The 23,139-nt window shown below is 34.1% G+C and overlaps 1 protein-coding gene across 2 annotated transcripts in view; it reads left to right on the plus strand.

The window, feature by feature from the left end:
- Positions 1–2,465: 2,465 nt before the first annotated feature.
- Positions 2,466–23,139, plus strand: part of LOC149552084 (uncharacterized) — a 266,469-nt gene continuing 245,795 nt past the window's right edge. Inside the window, exons 1-2 of one of the 2 annotated variants that reach the window (XM_089787555.1) lie at positions 2,466–2,696; positions 8,592–8,730. In XM_089787555.1, coding sequence (XP_089643681.1) covers positions 2,623–2,696; positions 8,592–8,730 — 213 coding nt within the window. In that variant the 5' untranslated portion in view covers positions 2,466–2,622. The remainder of the gene's footprint in view (positions 2,697–8,591; positions 8,731–23,139) is intronic. The other variant, XM_089787557.1, reaches the window with a different exon arrangement.

A 23,139-nucleotide genomic window follows, 5' to 3' on the forward strand; every position in this document is an offset into this window, starting at 1 on the left:
TTTGAAATCTAATAGTCCTATGCATGATATGTATATATGTGTGTGCGTGTGTGCTTTTCTTTGATTTATTTAGATATTTTTTAAACCACTATGAATATAACTTACTTATTATTATTTTATTATGTTCAAAATGAAAAAAAGAAACCTTTAGTTTTGAAATATTAACTATAAAATAATGAAATATGATAAGATAAGATGTATAGAATTGTATATTTATATAATATTTTCAATTTCTTTATTTATTATTTATTTTATATAGAAAACAATTTAAAAATTACTTAAAAAAAGTCAATCATTAAAAATCTCTAAATTAAATTTCTAACAACTATTTAGTAACCACTTGTCTCTTCAAAATATCATACAATATTATATATACTCTTTTAAGAAAAATATAAATATAAATATAAATCACAAATATATTCTACACTTTAGGCAATGTTTGACACTACACGCTAACTTAACCATAATATTTTATTTTATTCATTTCATATTGCACTTATTTTTCCAACACAATGGTTTTTCTAAACAATAAATAAAAGTTATTGACATTAAAAGTTGGAGTGGATCATTAGTGCTAGTTAGCAAAAATTAGCAAAAGCAAAAAAAATTGAGCAATGGTGTTGATTAATTGCTTTTGATCATCATGTAAAATTTGGACGGAGTGCATCTAGAAGTTTCTTTTTCAAATTATCTATTCACAACATTTTATTTATGGAATAGGGATAATAATGTCTAGAAGTTTCTTTAAATAAGCCATGAAAATATCTATTCACGATTTGTTTTTATAATTTTGAATAGAGAAAATAATAAAACCCCAACAAAATTAAAGAGAACCAATCAAAAAATTGAAATATTCATAAAGAATTGAAAATAAAAAGAAAATATGACTAAAACATTAGGATTTGTATGAGGGAAAAAAATTATGAGGGAGAAACTAATGCAAATGTGTTCACAAAAAATATAAGTTCCCACCTATAAATAGGCCGAACTAATAGGAGATTTAAACTTCAAACAATCACCAATCAAAAAAAATAAAAACCTATTTAAAAAAATTAAAATAATAAATTAAATAAAAATAATTTTAATTCCTAAAATAATTTATACAGTGTAGTTCTAACAAATATTAAGATCTAAAAACTTTGTATAAAATACTTTAAATACTTTAATAATTAAATATTAAATAATTTAATTAAGATCTTTTAGTTATCGGTTGAAGTAGGCTCAATTTAAAGTCTTCCTAATCCTATAAGGTTTGTTGATTAGATAATTCAAATGTATTTGTATAGTTATATATTTTAGATTTTGAGATACTATTAAGGGCATGCAATTAAATTTTGCATGCATTAAAACTCCAATTAATTATAGGTTAGAATGACAAATTTCAAATCAAAATGATGCATAATCTTAGCCATAAAAAAATAGTATAGAAAATAATTTTGTATTTGATCAATATACATTTTAATCAAGTTGATATGAATCCATTCTTGATTTCAAAACACTTAGGTAACTATTTAAATTTCAATCTTAACTTCTTAAAAAATGCAAACAAACATATAATAACTCCATTACATTAATAATATTATAGAAAATAAAACAAAGAATACATATTTCAAATTCAATAAATTTAAAATATTATTAAAAAAATAGAACTTATTAGTTTTCTCTTCCACTACGTCATGATAATTCATTTAAACAATGTACCATAAATAATAGTAAATTTTCTATTGATCTTTATATTAGATTCCTAATACAAAATAAAATATATATTTTTAAAATAAACTAAAAATATAACTTTATTTTATATTCAAATCATAAAAATTAAAGACATTAATCTCATAAGCAGCATTATAAAAAATTAATTAATATATTTTTTATTTAATTTCTATACTATAAACTAAACATATTAGAAGTGTAAAACTAGATTCCTAATCCTCCTTCTCTAACCCTATCCAATGTATTTGATTAAATTATAAAAAAAGTTAAAAACCTGATATAAGAAGTAGACCGTAATCACATCTACCGCCAAAACAAACTTCCTAGACAAGATAAAAATAAATCACCATTTTTGCAAGACATTGTACTCCCTGAAACTCCACTTTTGACCCTTTGCATTGATAACTAAAGCCGCGCATGATGGAATACAACTATTAAATAATATGCTCATTTTAAATTTTTTTTGTAAAGTCCAAAAAACAAAAAAACCACTGGAAAAAATAGCCGTGGCCAATCAGAAAAAGTAAAAATATTCAAACAAAATCGAAAATAATAAAGTAGTTCGCTGCAGTCTTGAAAATAAATAGTGGAAAGTCGATGCGAAAATAAAACCGACACAAGCAGTTTCAATTTTTCCCACGACACAATTTTCCATGCAAAGAAATAGTGGAAAGTCGAAGCGAAAATAAAACCGACGCAAGCGGCTTTTCGCATGCGTACGATAATATTCTCCCTCCATTCTAACGTCAGGCATCACAAGTTCAAAAACATATAAAATCAGCCGGATAATCAAGACTTGCTCTGTCCTTCCTGGTTTCTAAAACTTTGGCTCCTAATAAGTAGAGTGTAAATTGTCGCAACTTGACAGCAATTCTTTTTTTGTAATCAATCTCTTTTGAACCATTGCAAATGAAGCTCCTCATTGAAATCGAAATATTGCCAGAGGAGGTTCCTCTGGCCACTGAACTTTTGCGTACCATTCGGTAAGCAACAGTGAAACCCGAGAAACGCTTTAACTAAATAGTTCATAACGGTTTCAAATCCATGTCTTAACAAATTCTTCCAGAATCAGAAAATAATAACATTTTATGTTACGGGTATTCTAAGTTAAGTTCAGCAAAATAGAGTTCATGGTTTTATGATATTTTAGGAACATATCTAAACCCTGAACCTTTCTTTGCGTTGTTTTGATGACATCCGCTGCGTTGAATGTTAAATCTCTAATTTTCTCCGAGTAATATCTGTAAAAACCTAAACTTGTTAAGTGCAGGCTTCCTTGCTGTGTAATTCTCTTGCCTGTGGTTCTAGCTTCCCTTCAGTATTCTCCGTTTTGGACAGTATGCTGTTTATGTGCAAAAATTTAGGTGTTCGAACCTTTTCAATTATTGGGTAAACAATTATGAATTTTACTATTTTACTAACCCATAAAAGTCGTAAAGAAACAAGGCACAACCTGAACCACAACCGATAACTGAAGTGGCCTCACGTTTTAGAAAACCACGGCAAGATAGTATTGTTATGGGAAGGATTTAGTATAAAGTCCTAGCTGGTTCACCGAAAATTACATTAATTCTTACCTACACTCTTGATTTATATCTGTCTGCCTAGAGTTTACATATTTTATAAAAGCTTCCGAACTGTCCTTTTCAGGTAGTGTATTAACATGGGCCTATTGGACTGCTGAAAACTAACTATAAATGTGCATAACAACAGCAACACTTAACCAAAATTTGGGAAAAAAACACTTGGGCCAAAATTTGCGGAAAACCTTGGCTTCTCTGTCTGTGGTCTTTGAGCTGCAATAAGAATGTTTATTTTCTTTGTGTTTCAGGTGGTCTGAGGCCAATTCTTGGGCCTGACGAGTCTCAACAACTTTTAGGGTGTTGTTTTGTGTCACTTGCCACTTGAACTAGTGGTTTCTTTTTGACTAACTCAAAGAGTCTTATGAGTTGTCATAACCATGAACACAAGTAGCTTGTTAGGATTTTTTAAATTTCAACATGGCATCAATGAATGGAATAGAATGCAAATTGGTTGTAGATTTGGCTGCCTTTACAAGAAATAAACTGGAAGCATGAATATACTTTAGTGCCACCAAAAGAAGAAATGTGTTATTTCTCACTGTTATAGTAATTGTACACGGGACACTGTTCGCTCCTTATCAAAATGGAATTATTGAAATCTTTTGATAATACATGATCCGAGTCTTGATCAAGTTTCCTGTTGTGAAAATGGTAGACTTTGTTTTTGTGATATTGCTATCAGGATTTAACTGTGTGATGTTGAGTCAAACTCATTGACCCATGTTTCATGAGTAATGATTCAACATGAATTCATCTCTCATGAGAATAAATGGAACACTTAGCACTCATTGGAACTAGGTGATTCTTACAGGGGTGAAGCATTGGGACTTTCTGGGAGGTCACCCATCCCAGTACTACTCTAGCCTGAGCACGCTTAACTACGGAGTTTTCTTCATGGTTAAACCCAAAGCTTGCAACCCCATTTGCAATATCACAATGAAGGATATTATTTGTAATGGTGTGAGGATATTATTTCATATGTAGAATTCTGTTGTATGTGGCTTCATTCGATGTGATTTTCTCGGGCGTTTCTTATTTAAGAACAAAACTTGGCTGGCCATGCATAGGAGGAAAATGTACTGACGTTGTATTGGAGTTTTAATAAAGCTTGACTAGGATTAAAATTGTCAATTGATGAAGGTGCTGAGCAATAAGAAGCAGGATGGTTTAATCAGTGATCTTCTTCACTGTTGATATGATGTCAACTTGTATAGATTGGTATAGGTTTGACACTTTGTTAATGTCTTGTCCTAGGGAATTAATTGTTGGAGGAGGCAGTAGGGTGGCAATGTGGCAATGTCAAGTGGAACCTATTGCAAAAGAGCTATAGATTGAAACAATACGTTCAGTTTTTGTGTGGCTAACCATTTGAGAATAGTTTGAAAAAATACCTTCATTTTTTGTATGGCTAATAATTTGAGAATTGCATCATGTATTGTCTTTAAGATGGTTGTGTCAGATATCTTCACCCTTGATAAAGAGGACAAATAGATTAGAATAACGAATTCTTAAGATTTAGGGTTCAATTAATAATCAAATAACTTTACTAAATCTAAATACAACAATTTTGGAAGTAATGGAATAGTATGTAGCCACAAGATAAAACAAGACAAAAAGAGTTTTTACATGGGAAACAGTTTCAGGGAAAAACCACAACTTAAATATGTTCACAATTGTCTAATTCAGTTCAATAAGGTCTATGGAAAACCTTCAATAGAGTTTCAATCTATAGCATACCCTTTTTCGGCGATTTGTCCAAGTGTTTATACATCAACAATGTAAAATGTCTATTTCAGTGAGTTTGTAACCTTGAGTAACCCTGGTGTATTCACACAAATCATTATAAATAGATGTTTTCATGAGTATACCAATCGTTCAATTGTATAACTAAGTTGTGGAATAACATGATTCATGTAACTGTATTCCGTACAATGTGATGTCAGCTTACCACACTTACCATCAAGTAAGATATCTCCACTTCGACAGGTTACTTGTAAATTTTTTTGCCATTTCACAAAATGAAATGACAGTGACAACCTTGACACTATTGGCATCAGGAGGTTTCCTTTCAAACCACCATCACTAGCTTCTTGCTTGCAATAGCACATAGAAACATAACTTTGCTCTAGATTGCTTGAAATACTTTTTATTGTCTTTGAGGACATTATGTCACTCTTAGATCATGCTTACATGTTCACCAGTTCTGTTGCAAGTGCACCTACATCAGTGCTCGTGGTTCAAACAGATACTAGGTATCTATGAGCTGGTGAGTTCTTCCAGATAACTTGCAATGGCTATCACAACATCTCTGTGCAGCCAAACCACATGTTGTATCACAACCATTTTCATGTGATTAGCAAATGTTAATCAACATAAAATGCCATACCACAATTCTATTAATTCACCACATTTAATTGCATTCCATTGCATCTCAACACAAAGCCTGACTCTGATCATAGGGATTCCCCTAGGTGAATATCATCTGAATTCCAGCAGGTTGTTGGAGATTGTAATCTTGATTTGTGCCACTTTCTTGTGGGTTCTATTGATCACCAACTTATGTAATGCTTTTGGGATACTTTGTCTCTTATTTTTGGTTCCATGAACTGATTGTAGGGTTTTAGCAAGATTATAGAAGCAAAAATCACAGATATAGCATGATGAAAAAAGTGATAAACTTCTGATTAGTTTGCAATTTACAATTTTTTGGGCTAAAAAATGTTTTTTTTCCCTTTGATTTGTGGCAATTTTGTTGCTGATTTTTCATTAATCACAACCTTAAATGTAACCAAGTTTTTACCCTAACCCTAACACAAACTTGATATTTACCTAGTTAAATCATGATGATATTTTTAAATCTTTTTGTTTGTTAAATTTTCCCTAAAAAGATTTGAACTTTTATAGTAATAGCACTCTCATTAAATGGAACACCTTTGTAAGGTCAACAAGCTATGTTCCGTTGGGATTTGTGCCTCAACTAAACTGGCCTATTCTCATTTATTAAATAGAGAGCATTCTTCTCACCTTTTCATCTTGTCTGTTGTGGTTTGGTCACTTTCTTAATCAATATTTTCTGTCTTAAGGGAAGTACCCAGTGCATAGGGGCACTATATTTTTTATATACATAGAAACGTTTTGTCCTAAGGACATCTTCACATTGGCTTTTGTTATTAGTGCTTATGTAGTAGTCATATGGAGGAGCCAGGAACATGCAAGTAATGCATTTTAATAGTGTTATTCAGCATTGATGTGTGGGAATCAATCTCTTCCAAAAAGAAGAGTGCTACATGCCAATAGCATCATGGTTGGCATAGCTCAGTCTTCCAGATGGCTGGCATGCTATATACTTCTGTAGAACCAACTGCCAATCTGGAGAAAGTGAGGGTAAAATTTTAAGTGGGGAAACGTTCCTTACAGATGTGTAGGTAGTGTCATATAAGGTGATGTGGATACCATCGTATGGAAAAATAAACAAAAAGAAACTGACATTCTGGTTGTTCATTATTGCTGGATGGAGAGGATTGCAACAATTGCAACTCTAAAATTGCAAAAAAGGTGAGAAGTTAGTGAGATACAAAGAGTTCACATTGAAGGATCTTAATATTGCATTTTCAAATAATATTATTGGGATGCTTCTTCCATTGAACAAGAAAGATGTACTCTCATATATTTGCTTGTAATGCATTCAATAGCTGCTTGTCATAAGTTTTTGTACTTGCTTATAGCAAGTTTTTGTTGTTGCTGTAGGATTTTCTGTAGCTGCTTGTAGCTATTTTTGTTTTGCCGAAATAGAATATCAGCCTATATTGTCTATTTTGGCAGCAATAAATCACATATGGCATTTGTTCGACAATGTCATTGCATGCCAGTAGCATGGTTTGCTTTGCTGTACTTAAAAAAGAAGTCTGAATTCATTGAATGTATTTTGTGTGATTTGGCTCCACTAAGGGAACTTGGAACATAGCGACAAGAACATGCGGCATCAACTTGATCCTCTATCTTATTTGTACGGCATTGTCTAAGTTCAAGTGTAGCATCTTTACAAAAAAAGGACGTTCTTTTGCTTTTTGATAATAGTGAAGTGTATATGTACACACACATATGTAGAAGTTGTGCAAGTTTAGTTTTGGCTTCTTTACTTACAGCAACAGATGTTCTCTTCTATTATCATCTTCTCGTAGTCTTTTGTTTTTTGATAATAGCAAAACAAATAAAAAAATTTAGAAGAGAAAATGTTTGTGGAGTATCAAAATATCCTTTTACAACATTTGGCCTCAGAGTAATCTAGTATTTGCAACCTGAAGAGCATGATGACAAAACCCTTAGCTATTTCATATTTCTCTTCGTACCAATTTCACTATGCTTCCGTTCTTACATGTACATACACTATATTACATACATGGGATATAGATGTGAGCCTACTCCATAGATAAGAAGTAGTACACACACAGGAACTTGTCCAATGACTACTGGGGGAATTTGAACCCAGAGCATCATTATAATAACTTTCATTCTTGTTTACATATTAACTTTTCTATAACATGAATTGAGTCTGAATTGTTTTTAAACAGATTATGAAATTTTCAGCATATATAGAGTTAGAGCTGTAAATAAGAGCAATGAATAGATAGTAAAGGAAAATTAACAGCTATAGACTTCCAAGGATGGGTCTCATTGCTTCACACTGGCTTGTATAAATAGGATCAAAGGGTTATCACGTAAGGCCATGTCATCTGGTGATATTTTTTCATAGCAATATCATAATATTTGATTTTGTTTGTTCTGCAGCAGAATGTGCTAAGTTACTTGATGTTAATACCCATGCAAAGTTTCACATACCCATAAAGTATGCCTGTACTTATTATTATAGATTCTGAACTCTTGTTGTCTGCAATTAAATCTATTATTGCAGATTCGGAACTCTCGGGTTCTGCAATCTGCAACTTTGGCATGTCCTAAATTTAGTCATAATACTTTAAATCTATTCATTCTTAAAATATAAATTTTAATTGCCATGACCAAGCTGATCAGTCTAAAAATATATGAAGTTTTAGTACACTTCAATGTGTTAGATTCTTCTATCATGTTTATGTATTTCTATTATATGTTTTGTGCTTGTACATGCTATAACTATGCATTTTGTGTAAACCATTAAAGGAGTCGTATATGTGCTTGCATAATTGTGAAACCGACAAAAGCTGAATCCTATTATCGAGTTTCCTTTTCTGTTAATTTTTCATTGTCCTTTTACTCAATAAACATACGTGTCATCTCTAATGAGAAATAAATGGGCAGTTCTCTGACAGATCACGTGAAGACACGAGACATAGGGAAGGTATTACAAGGACTCCTTATACAGTTACAGGATAGCACTCAATGGGATATTGTTGCAAGTGAGATCTGCACACTGCTTAAGCAGCCTTCTTCTGAAATGGTATTTTAACATAGTTGTACTCACTGTATGGAAGGAACAGAGTAGTTTAATTTATAAATTAATGTCTGTGAAGCTGATAGTCTCAATTTTTATACATAGTGAGTGTTTATACATGATGTGAGTCAATGTTTATACATAACGAAAGTTCCACATTGATAAGTCGATTTTTCTCAAATGAGAAAATCATATACATATCCAACAGAGAGCTTTTCTTGTCATGTTAATTTCAATAAGTAACGGCCCTCTTCTCCCTATATGTTGAATCCATACAACTGCATCCTCATGAGCAATCTCAAGATAATATTTAGTTCTATAGAAATATTAAATGCATTTTATATTCAGGGAAATGATTTGAAACAACACACATTGTCCTTAACAAGTATATTGAAACTGAAAGACTAGATGCAGTATAAGCACTATTTAGTTTCTAGATAATATATTGAAGTTCTATATAAGGGGCCCTAGCCATGCGACTACTAGCAGCAGTACTAAACAATTTAATAAATTCCTGCTTAGTCAATGCTAAATTATGGCAGAGCAGGCTTACAACTAGCAAACACAAGGGCCTTAGCATATGCTAACCAGCAAAAGAAGACCCTCATTCTGTCATGACTATATACTGAAAAGCACTGATAAGTTTGGAAACTGAACACTAAGGGAGTTAAGGAACACCCCATTTACTAATACTGCTTTTGAGGTAGTAGTAATTCTCTCATAGGACCCACTATAAACACCATTTTTAGAAACTGGCACTGATTCTACCATAGGCACTGCCGTATCAGCAGGCATTCCCAAACTAGCAAATTTGATTACTTTTATAATCTGTGCTTTCCTAATGCATGAATAAGCTTGTCATTCTCCAACCAAGGCATTGTGTATCCTCTTTCACCTCTAACACTCCTTTATAATGTGAGACAACATGTTTCATAGTCATGTGTAGATTGTGGGTTTTTCTTCGAGGGTATGCACATCAAGCCACAAAGCTTTCACCCTCTCATATAAAGCTGCTATACCCAATCAGGGTTTTTCTCCAGAGTTTTCCCTTTATTTTACATTAACAGCTTTTCATCTTCTCCAAGATAGAATGAACTCTCATGCACCTCCAACTCCTACACACGTTACATCCAACAACCTTTTAAAATGGAGGCAAGTCTTTGTTACTCTCCATTAATCTAACACATCTTGTCCTAAAATTGCCTTATCACTTTCAAATCCAGTACATATGTGCATTTTAAAACCTTTTTTAACCTATGGTTGTAGGGAATTGAGCTGGCCGTTTCTCTTAAAGATGCTTTTGTTTAAGGAACCACTAGCATCCTAGTTAAGGATCTCATAGGAGGCTGTAAGACCGTGTCACAAATCCTGAGGGCATATGTGGACATCAAATATTCTCTTCCTCAGTATTACCTGAGGACATTCAATGACCTTGCTTTAACACCACTTGTTCAGAATTGAGTTGGCCTTGTCTCCCCAAAAATGCATCTGTTCAGGAAATTGATACCATCCTAGTTAAGGATCTCATAGGAGGCTGCTAGACCATGTCACAAATCCCGAGGGGATATGCTGGGAACATTCGAACAATGGTTTGATAGTTACCCTTGTCTTTGTGAATCTTTTGTATGACTGCCAACCACCATTATAATTTTTACAACCACAAACTTGAATAACCACTTAGGAGCACCCATTGCATAGACGCTATAGCATTTGTTGTATCTGTGTTTTGGGATTTCTTGGGAAGGATTCAATACGAGGTATAGAAGATTAAGGATATAGTACAATGACGTACTCCAATAAGCATTATGAAGACGAGTCATTCATGGATTTTTAAAGTTAACTTAGAATACTTTATTGAAATTTTTGTGGAGTCTATCCATCTTTGGCTGAATTCTTTGACTGAATATATGAAGAAATGACTATTAAAGTGAACACTAAATAATAGAAGGTTTTGTTCTCTTGAATAAGGTCTAAAAAGGCCTATCAACCTTGCCTTTTGAACATAGAAATGTGAGTCGGACTAAGTGCAGGTTCAACAAGGCCAACTCAACTTGAGACTTTGCAAAAGATCACCAAGACGTGGAAGGACTCGACAAGAATGCAGTGAAAAACTAATTTCTAGTGAGTCTTGCCTAGAGAAAGTTCTTGGAGAGTCTTGGGCCCTTGTGACTTGGTGAGGGTCACTTAGCTTAGGACTTGCGAGGACTCAGAGAGTCTTGGAACTATGCTTTTGAATAAGTATTTCAAGTAAATTTTGATGCAAGTAGAACGACACCTGGGCCAATGTTGAGCCAAGAAGAAAGATCACTCACATGCTTGATTGAGAAGTTGAGTGAAGCCAAACAAAGACATCCAATATATAATTAGAGGTTTTATGCTCAATTTAAGAATTAACTGTTGTTGTGAAGTTTTGACATCATTGCCCCAAAATTTTTGGGGACCCCCTTTTTCCTGATCGCCTTGGCAATTTTTTTAATTTTTTTTCGGAGTTGTCCAAAAAATTTTAGATTTAGAAAATTTTACACCTTGGACGCCTTTGGGCCAAGAGAGATGTGGTTAAATTTGTTTTTTCACCCAGTCTTAACTTGATTTTTCCGGATCTTGTAATTTTATCCTTAGGCCAAACCAATTTCAAAGACAACATTTTTCTTGATAATTAGAACAATACTTGGTGGGATAAATTTACAAAATTTTGGACTTAGATGATTTATTTTGAAAATTGGATGTAATTGTATAATCTTGAGTATTTTTCAAATTAATTTTTTTAGATTTAATTGTTTCAAAATTTTTAAAATTTTTTTGGGTGAAAAAAGATAATTTTGCAATAGTGAAATTAAACTTGAAAAATCGATTTTGGATGCTAAAGAAATGATTTATTTTGGTAAAAAAAATTTAATTGCATTGCAAAATCGAAAATGGATTAAATTGCAAAATTTTGCATTAAATTAGATTTTTGTTTTTTGATAGGTAAATGACCGAAGCCTAGGTTATTTATTATTATTATTAAGATTAATTATTATTATGTGTCCATCGCGAGTAGATTCGAACCCAAGACCTCCTCGATTAGAGGCTCACAATTTACTGATGCGTTGTAGGCTCTTGCCTAATTAAATTAGAAAATTGCCTTGAAGATTTTAAAAATATTAAAAATGATTGGTAAATTAAAATTGAGAAATTGAGTTTAGCTTGCTAAATCTGATTTTAAATGATATTTTAATTACTTAAAACACTATTAAATAAAATTTTTTAACAACTCCAAGGCTTACTTAATTTTATTTTACAATTTTTAGTCCTAACCGGCACATTTTAACCGGCAATTAAATGTGCAAATTTCACTATAGGCAAAATTAATTTTGGCTTGGCATTTAATTTGGGACCACTAATGAAATGATAATTTAATCTTCTTCTCCTATAGGTGCTAGTCGGCCAGCTTGGAGGAGTGAATGGAGTGTGGTATAAGAGGCTTCCTCCTCTCCCATTATCTCATTCCATCTCAACTTTGTGTGCTTGGCGATTTTCCTAGCTTGGAGCAGATTTCACATGCCTTGGCGATTTTATTTTGAAGGAGCAGCCTTCTATACTTGGCGATTTTTCTTGGAGAGGCGATTTTTTTCTTCTAAGGCAGATTTTCTCCTTGCTTGATGACTTTTCCTTCTTCCAATTTGGGCGATTTTTGGAGTGGATCTAAAATTACTGCCCTAGGTGATTTTTTTGGACAGATCTGAAATTTTCTCTTGCATGGGAGATTTTATGGAGGTCTGATTTTCCTAGAAGGACTGCGATTTCTGCCCTAGGCAACTTGTGGCAGATCTGAAACTTCTTGTTTGGTGATTTTTTTTAAGGACTGATCTTCTTGCAAAGGGCTGCGATTTTACTTGGGGGAGCAAACACGTGATCAAAAGTTTGATTTTTGGCAAATGTGGGCAGTTTCCAAGAGATTAAAATTCTGATTTTTTTGCAAGGAGGCTTCGAATTTTTCAAGGTCTGATCCAAACTTCAAAAGGAGGCCCAACTATTTGTAAAGGTAAAATTCAATTCATTTTAGAGCTGAAGGTTGGTTTAAAGGTGGGTTTTACTCCTTGTTCTTGCTTGGTTTCATTTCTCTTATGTTCTTCTTGCATTCATCATCCACCACTTCATTATCCCATTGATAGGTCGAAGATTGGAGAGATAAGTGTAGATTCTATGATAGGACATTTGGCGAGGCAGAAATAAGCTAGACTACCCTAGGAATGAAGTTGGGAGATATAAGTGTAGCCCATCCTAAGGTATCGAAGAGGTAGAAATAAGTGGTAGTCCCACCTCTAGGTTGAAGATTGGAGATTGATAAGTGTAGTGGTAGGACTTGGCGAGGTAGAAATAAGTTAGAATCCATCGATAGAAAGAAGGTTGGAAATCGATAAGGGTAGGCCATATCACTTAGAATGAAGGGGTAGAAATAAGTGTTTAGGATGGTAGATGTTAGTGCAAGCAAAGAACCCCAAGGGAACGAATACTAAAAAAGACAAGGAAGACATGATGCCTAAGACCACCTTTTTCTCGAAAGTGAGGCGAATAAGTGATACCAATATCTGTACAATGAACATGATATAGCTAAAGGACAGACTAAAGGAAGGACAATCCCCCATGGCAAAGAAGATTTACAAAAGCGGAATTGTACACACAGTGGCCTTCCCTCCTACCTTGACTTGTCCAGAGTTGGTAATGGAGTGTGCATCCTGGTTTGATTTGGGTAGTAAGTCCATCATTTTTGATGAAGGGAAGAGAGTGTTAGCCAACATTGGCGGACAAGTGGTTGAATAAGCATTTAACATCCCTTAGTGCAAAGGCATGACAGTAGTAATGATGGATCAAGCGGCTAAGTCATTCTAGGATAACTAGGAGGCTTATTTCATTCATCTAAAGTAGGATTGGCTACATGAAGGCAAGAAGGGAGTCCCCAGGTCATCAAGGCTCACCGTGCCAGATTTCAAATCAGAGTATGGCGATCTCATTGTGCTTCTCAACCTGATCATGGGCTTAGCTCAAGGTATGCAATTCAAAAACTGGATGTACTTCTTTATTGATGAAATTGAAAAAGGAAAAAGAAGATTTGATTGGGCTAGGATCATAAGCGAAAATTTAGAGTTACAACTTAGGATAGTGCAAAATCAAAAGCAATTCTATATGGGGTTCTACCTCTTTTATTTGATTTAGAGGCGATGAAAATTGAAAAGTGAATCTCAAGGAAGAGTGAATTTCAAGAAAGAGCAAATTTGGAGGAAGTGATTTGAAAATATTTGAGGCTAGGTAAGGCTTTGCTATTCGTGCAAACCAAATTCGAATAGTAAGGTTAGAAAAAATCAGGAAGGCTAATGAAGGCAAGGACAATGAAGGAGGAAAGAGAGATGAAAGGTTGAAAGAGGTCAAGTTCGATTTCAAGGTGGTGGCCAAAAACAAGACTCTCAAATTGCAAAGAGGTTCACGTCTGGGTAAGCCACCGAGGCCAAGGCAAGATTACCCCAAGTGCATGGAGACCTCACCCTTTCAAGGTTAGGACATCAGGTACAAGCTATGTTACCCGGGGATGCGTTTCTAGCAAAAATTGACCCCGTCCCCACATCTCCCCGTCTCGGAAACTCGGAAACTTCGGAAACTTTTCCCTTGGTTGTCCCATAAAATTATGTTTCTGTTTTGATAATTTGTTTGATTTCCACTCTCATGTGAACTCTAAAGTTAAATTATTTAACACAAACATTATATGTTAAGGTTCTATAATTTATATAAGCATGTGTTATCCATGTTTTTATATGAATATTTAAAATTTCCTTGTATATTTAAAATTTTCCGTACTTTTTATATAGCTGTTCCCACTGCCATCCCCTGTTCTGAGGAAAAAAAATCTATCCCGGAAACCCGTTTCCCCATCCCCACTGTTGGGTGGATATTTTGCAACCAACGGTTTCGGGTAAAAATTTAGTCGCAAAATAGGATGACCAGCCACAGTGTGTGAGACAGTCTCTCTTACCTTAAAGAGAAGGCTCCCTCTTCTCATCGTTCCTTGGATCAACTCAAGGTAAGCAAAAAGTCGAGAGATCTCGTAAACAGGGTGTTACTAATATTCTTTCTTCTTAACTTTCAAGAAAGGATCCACTTACTCGTAGAACGAATAATGGGCAAGGTAAATCTCTAATTACACTTCTATCAAGAGCTGGAAATAGTGATACCGATAAATCTTCACTAACTCAAAGGCTAGCTAAAAACATACCAGTTTGGCTTTAAGTCCGGTCGTACTTCTATATGGTAAAAGTTTTACAATTAGGGCACAAAGACTCCTAAAAGTAGGAACAATCTAACTATTTTGCGAATTAAGATGAAAATACAAGCTACAGACAAAGCTTTTAGCTATGGACTTTCAAAATTGTTCCTGGTCAAAGCTCGGGCTTCAATTGTTTCTTAACTCTTTTCAATTCAATTCATTAGAACAATTACCAATAACACAAGATTATGAATCAATGACAACTTGGATGAATCATAGACAAAGCTTACAATTCACTTAAATTACAATCTCACTTAATCAAAGTTAAGTCTCAAATGCTCCTTTGTATTCACTTTCTCTCAAAATAGTGCTTACACAAACAAATTTATGCTGGCACAATTTCTCTAGAGTTTTTTTGCATAAAGATAATGATGATTTTACAATGAGGGGGGCACTCCTTTATATAGGCAAAGAATTTGAGAAAAAGGGGGAGGAAAAAGTGGGAGCAACTCAACCAACTTTGACCAAGTCTAACTACAGAAACTAAAAGGTTACATGTGTTAATGTTATAATTCTGTCGGATAAATTATATTTTATATATATGAGATATATAATATATGACAATGTTATATATGGAATAATTAACTTATATTAAGAGTGATATATATATATATATATATATTTCATTATAATATATTGAGAGTATATTATTGTGTTATAACTATAACTAATGTAAGTTAATATATTAAAGAGACATGTCTCTTCAAGAGGCATGCCTCTTTATATCATATATATATTCATTGGAATAGTAACTTGGAAAACACATAAATATCTAGAAGTGCTATTACAAGTTATAGATCAGATTTAATGGATCCTAGCACTAACATGGTATTAGAGCAGGTGACTCCCAAGCCTATTAGTAATAAGGTCAATAAGTTGATATGAAAAATCGCCTATCTGTTGAATAGCATTGTCGTTGCAGAGAGAGACCTTGAGTCTAAGATCCGCCATGTGAAGTGCACATTGATTACGGTGAGGACAGTGCAGTCAATGACTGATGAAAAGGCCGTACAAGGGTGTGATGCTGCAGCGAACAACACAAAGAAATATTGTGCCAAATTTATTGTGAACTACATTGAGGAATATATGGATGGAAGGCGAGTTGATCATGGCAGGAGCAAGTATTATCAAGACCGTTATTGTTCATTAGAATTATGTAGAAATTTTAATGTTCTAATTGTGTGCATTTGGTATTATATTGGGCTGCTTAAGATGATAAAAGATCCTACGATAAATCAGAGCCAGCATAAGAGAAAGATCTGATTTATACAGAGACTTACCTCTGCTATAATGGTAGGTTCCGCGCTCCTTGGATTTTGAAAGGATGTTGATGGGTGTAATCATACCAGCGGTTGAGTGCGAGCATTGGAGAACCAAAGGGAGGTTCGCTTACATGTGAGTGTATGGTGCGTTGAACCTCAAATAAGAGACCGTAGCTTGCTAATCTTATGTGTCAAGGGTGTCATGACTTGGCGGCAATGGTGACAGCCCATTGTAGGAAGTCTGATCTTCCAGATGTTGAACTACAAGTTGCACTGATTGGTGAGAATCGATTCAAATATATATTTTAGACAAGTTTATGACTGAAAAGGGGAGACGTCCATATATTTCACCATTGGAATTAGAGGACATCAAGGTGAGGTGCATCTAACGGAGGATTTATACTATTTTTTCATGTCCTTGGCTTGGCATCCAAAAGAAATTAAATATAGTTTCTATGAAGGCATGTAAACTTATTAAAGATAAACAACAAATCTTCCATGTATACTTGCAGCGATGCGTGAGACAAGTCTACCATTTATAACAACCATCTCAATTTAAATTATGCAAGCCAGAATTAGATGCGTGGCGAAATTTCCTAATTTGTACAGCCATGTCCACAAAGACTGTAGGACGTTGCTGATCACATATTACTATTGAAATAATATGAATCATAACACTATACAACTAATTGCCAATCTAAAATCACTGAATTCGCAAGTCGCCAATTTTTCGTGAATATGCGAGATCTGGTATTTCTGCACAAAATAGATGTTATCACAGCTCCTTGCAATTATGGAATCTTGGTGCAAATTATTTTTCATACAAGTGTTCAATTGTATTTATCGTTGAGCATTTCCAAGGTAAATAATTGATATTACAATCTTCAAACCATTGTGAATGTCTATCCCTTGACAGTGCCATGAGTGGTATGATATGTGTGATATCAATCACAATTTTGAGGTACCAAGGATGAGTATTGAACATGAAATCTATGTGATGTGATCCAAAATTACTCGACGATATAAGAGTGGGAATCTAACATTGTAAGGGGGTATGATAACCAATGTTCTATTCTCATTTGAACCATTCTTATATGGGAGCATAAAAGACGTAGTCAAATTGTTTAATTATTACATGGAGGCATTTCCTGATTTGATGCATATGGACCTTCATTGGAGTAACTTATATTATTATTGCAGATAAGTATTTATTATCCTCGAGTATTGCATGTATCTACTTAGTGTAATCTCTCTCTTATTTTGTATTTCTATAATTACTATAAAGAGCTATTTGCCTTGATCTTTTCCTTTGTCTCTGAGGATGTTCTTGCAAGAAAAGAAGATTGGTACATTAGGTATGCTACCAAATATTGTGCAGACTCAATCTTATGATAGTAGCTCCAAAGAAGTTGTGATTTAGGATTCACGAATCATCTGATGATTAGGTTGGATAATGTGAGTTTCTTGTTGAAGCAAATATCCTTGATGAGTGAAATTATGAGAGGGAGTTTGATAGTTCATTAGAGGCAACCTTGGAAAAAGAGAGGGAGCAGAAAATAAAAATGCTTAAATCAAACTTTTGATGATATTGGTTCAGAAGGAGTAGACCTTATTGATGGATTCAACACTAGTTAGAAACTATAATAGCTAAAAGACTATGATTCATGGGATAAAGTCTCATGTATGCAGGCTGGAAGGCTTTATGCTATTAGGACACCCATTGAACTAGGGAAGCATGACATGACTTGCTACCAAGAGATTAGAAGGATGATAACAGATTCAGAGGAAGTCTGATACTTCATCGGAGAGAACCTTGTGCTAAGAGGTCAGAAAAGTTGATATCAAACTAAGAGGGAGAAACCTTATTCTCTGATATGCTTATGGTGAATGTTGTGACAACATCATATGATAGTATTCATGGAGACTTCATGTGAACTTTTGATGTCATACATGTATGAGCCTGTCCCCTGTGTAAATCATGAAGAAGTGACGACTTCCAAATGATTATCACTTGTATTAGGAGAAGTTGTTGTAAAGTGACGTCCTTACAATAACTTGTAGCATGATTCATTTTTGCGAAATTGTTTCATGTAAAGGCTTTATCTTATAAATCAACAACTAGGTGGTTGATGTCATTAATTTGATTATCTACAAGTTGCTTGTATAGATATATTTTTCGGTACATGGTGTATATCTTGCCTTGATATTCTGATAGGCCATTGCCACATTGAGTACTTGATGGATATCATTTAGTTGATGTTTTGATAGGCCATTACTTAGAGTATTTGGTGAATGTCATTTGATTGATATTCTGATAGGCCAATGCTCATGTTACCAAATATGATATCAAATAGTAATTGGTTAATATGATATGTCGATATTCTGATAGACCAATACTTACATGATATCATATTCTAGAAATCTTCTGATCAAAGATTTCCTATATGTATTATTTTTGAAATATTACCTATGGTGTAATATCTATGTGTTTTATCCTTCTTCATTAAGAGAGAGTGTTAATGTTATAATTCTGTCGGATAAATTATATTTTATATATATGAGATATATAATATATGACAATGTTATATATGGAATAATTAACTTATATTAAGAGTGATATATATATATAAAATTCATTATAATATATTGAGAGTGTATTATTGTGTTATAACTATAACTAATGAAATTTAATATATTAAAGAGACATGTCTTTTCAAGAGGCATGCCTCTTTATATCATATATATATTCATTGGAATAGTAACTTGGAAAACACATAAATATCTATAAGTGCTATTACAAGTTATATATTAGATTTAATGGATCCTATCACTAACAACATGCAATTACACGTGCAACTCACATTACATCTTTTGCATACATGCAATTCGCATTACATGCAATTACACTTTTTCATGTAATGCATTCTAAACAACTATGAAATAGAAACTATACAACAATCTTAAAGATTGCTTCTTAATGCCTTGAATTTCACAATGGCGTCATGCACTGTGGGAAGATCAGCAATCTCCATAGTCTTTGATATGGCTTCAATTATCACTGCATTTTCATATGCTGATTGAACAACTTTGGAATTTTCTGTTGTATTATCCAACAAGTGTTTTGTCAAGGATTTGTACAAAACAAACTTGTTCATTGTGTGCGAACCAAAATCTTTGGAATCTACATCAGCATTGATCCTGATTGTATATTTTGAATTCACTCTCTCTGCTGTCAAAAGATTACCAAGATTATCAGTAACATGGCATCCCAATTGCTCCAAATCACAAGTAAGGCTTGTTTCAACTACTTGACCATCTTCAAGAGCCACTTGCAATTTTGTGATCAACTTTCGTAAGGTCTCTTCTTTGTAACCAATGAGTCCTTGAAATCTGAAAAACATTTCACATGTTGGAAGAACGTCACATGAGACCATAGCATCTAGATCAAACTTAATCATTTCATCCCAATCCTCAAGGATTTCCTTCAAGTTATCTGCCTCTTGAGTCAAAGAAGAAATTAAGCTTAGTTCCATTCTGTTCATCTCTTTAACACGCCTTAGAACTGCAAGTGTTTTCGTGATAGCTTGAACTCCTTCAGCAATGATTTCCTATATCCAAGACTTAGCAGCTTCAATCAACCTTCTCTCTTTAGATGTTTGTGATGTAACAATAATATTTTGAGAAGATTGCTTCTAGATGACCTCATTCAAACGAGCTATTTCCTGTTTCAACTGATTCTTCTTTTTCCAAAGCTCATGACTACTTTTTGATACATCTGCCAATGCATCATGAGCATCTTGTAAAGAACTCAAACGAGATTGCTTTCCAACTTCAATCTTAGTAAATTTATAATTAGAGCTAGTAAGTTCTTCAACAGGTTTACCTACTAAGGGCTTAGCAACCTTAACATACTTGGTTTTGTCAGAATCAACCAAAATTCTAGAAACAATCTTGTCTTTCAGAGATTTGGATTTAATCTTCTTCACAGGAAGATTGTTAGAAGGAACAACTACCTTCCTTCTCTTTGTTGTTATTTTACTCAACCATGCAGGTAGGTTGAAACTTTCATTTGTAGAAGCAGGCATAGTGGAGACCATTGGCATTGATCCAGATTGTATATCTGTAGTGACTGAACAGGATTCAGTTTGAACTGCTGTAGGCATAGGAACATATTGTGAAGATTCTGTCATGAAAAGTTCAAATCCTGTCAAAGATGTATCAAGTTGGGAAACTTGACCACTAGTAAGAGTCAGAAAATCTTCAAACACATTTGCTAAGTGTTCAAATTGATCATGTGCAGGAACATGAGGAGCAGCAGATGAAATCGGAAGAGCCATGGTGTTAACCTTCGAGACTGGAATGGAGTGAGTGAAAACAATAGAAAATGAATCTACATCATCATCAACCTCATGCAAAAAGGGCTCTTCATGTGGAGAAGACGTGCAAGCTCGTGCAAGCTTGGGAGGAGATGTTGTTCTAATTTCTCCCTCTTCATCTGAAACTTCTTTCTCGGATTCTGTTTCCAATTCTTCTTTTGATTCTATCACTGATTCTTGAATTGGTTTAGGAACTTGGGATGATTTAGTTCCTTTTCCGCTCTTTAATTTGAATTTGAGATTACTCTTCATATTTGAAGATGAAGCACCATCTTTCCCTATAATTTCTAGTTGTGACTTCCTGCCAAGAGGACCAAAACTTCCACAATCCAGACCCATCTTAGGATTTACTCTTTTTAGGCCTTTACTTTTCAACCACTTGTTAGTGTTTGCTAAGATGGATTGAAACCTGTCCATAATAGATGTACCTTCTTTTTGTTGCTATTGAATAGGAAAATGACACATTTTATCAAAATCGGCTTGATGAAATTCTGGATCAAGGATGTTACCATCTTCTTCAACTTGGAAATCTGGAGGGATTTCCAACATATTTAGATCGATTATTTGTTGCAAGGTTAACCTACAATAATCCATCTTCATAATATCAAGCTCTGTTCTCATGTCAATCCAAATATCTTCAATGCGATGAACATGAGTATAGGGCCTCTTTATCTGAGAGTTCATCTCTCGATAATCAAAATCAAATCTAGCCTTGAACCTCTTCAATGTAATCAATTGCAACTCTGCTTCTATATTCTTCGCTGTAGGCACAGAAACAATTGAATAATTGTCAATAGTTAAAGGTTTAGTTGAGGTGATGCCAAATCCGGACCTATGTGATGCATGTTGATCATTTTTTACGTCCATGAGTTGTTTGGCTAACTCTATTAGAATGATTCGATCTGTAGCATACCTAGGTAAGGTATACGGCTCTCCTTTGAAATATCCAAATCTCAAGTATGTGAAAGTGAGAAATTGAAAAAAAATGCAGCAGTACTGGTTTACCTTTTCCCATGTTGCATCAGATACTCTTTTGATACACAATTGTTTGTCGAACAGACACCTGTAATGTCCAAAGAAGGCATTTTGGACTCTTCTGTAATGGTATTTACTGTTAGCCAAAGTGATTTGGTCATAGTATTGCCAAATAGGTACTTGAGGACGATCACCTTTGGTGGAAAGACCCAAAAAAGATCCCATAGCAGCAGCAATGTAAACTAGATATGAATTCATGTAAAAAGGTACTGATGTTCTTACATTGCATATCTGCTGATAGAGCGCAATACTGATAAGCTCTCCCCAAAAGATGTGTTCTTTGTTTTCTATGATTTGAAAGATAAATTTATACATCCATGGCTCAAAATTGGAAGAATCCTTAATACCACAGATCCTGCTGAGAAGGATGATGAGATCCTTGTATTCCTGTTTAAAATTGGACCAATGAAGAGTCTTTGGCCACCTGGAAAAATTGCTTCTTTTGTTGTTTAACCAGTAAAGGTTGACAAACTTATGATATTTGCTTTTTTGTTCATTCCAGCAAGCTAATGATAATTCTTTGGTCAAATCAACACATTTTGATTTTTGAGGAACTTTGAAAATTTGTTCAATCACTTCAGGATCAAGGCTAATGATAACCTTGCTGTCAGCGTCTTTAATATTCCTTGTCTTTGGAGTGAAGCGCCGAGCACATCCATAAACAAAATCAGGTTCTATGGTCGCTATGGGAAATGTAGAAACCAAATGGATGTTGGTTCTTTTAATACGTTTCATTTCATGTGTAGCTGGAGCTTCAATCCTTTGTAGAAAATCAAGTACATCTACATGACCAATCTTGGTGTGTAGCATGTTATCAAGAACAGACATAACTGAAGAAGGAATTGCATGAGCCAGTTCTTTGTCATATTGGTATTTCATCTTGCCCTTGGATTTGGAAGGCGAGGACATTTCTTGTGCTCGTACTGCAACACAAAAATCCCAAAACACAAATACATCATCAGAAGGAATCTCCATGCAAGTGAATTCTAGAGCAGTAGTGAAGATTCGAAAAGGAATAACTTTCAAATAGAAAGCATATGCAGATGCAATGGAATGAAAAGTGAAATGGATGAATGGAATGCGGAATGAAATGAAATGAAAGTGTGGATATGGAAAATGAAATGGAATGGAATGAAAATGTGCAAAGGTGAAATGCATGGAAATGCATGCAAAGTGAAAGTTGCTGATTTTAAAAGTGACTTAAAGTTTTCAAGGCTTCATTTGAATGAAACATGCATACATGTAAATGCAATATGTAGCGGAAGATGGAAAGTGAAATGAGGTGTAAGTGCGAATGAAGGGTAACATGTAAAATATGATATGAGGTGGAAACATGTATGGAAACATCTACTTATGCATGTAAGTGCAAATGCGTATATGAAGATGAAAATGAAGCAATGGAGGTGAGATAATGAATTATATAGTCACTTTTGGAGGAAGGAAG

The sequence above is a fragment of the Cupressus sempervirens genome, chromosome 6, assembly GCF_028749045.1.
Source record: "Cupressus sempervirens isolate cs-2001-9-10 chromosome 6, ASM2874904v1, whole genome shotgun sequence".
In the NCBI taxonomy this organism is placed as follows: domain Eukaryota; kingdom Viridiplantae; phylum Streptophyta; class Pinopsida; order Cupressales; family Cupressaceae; genus Cupressus; species Cupressus sempervirens.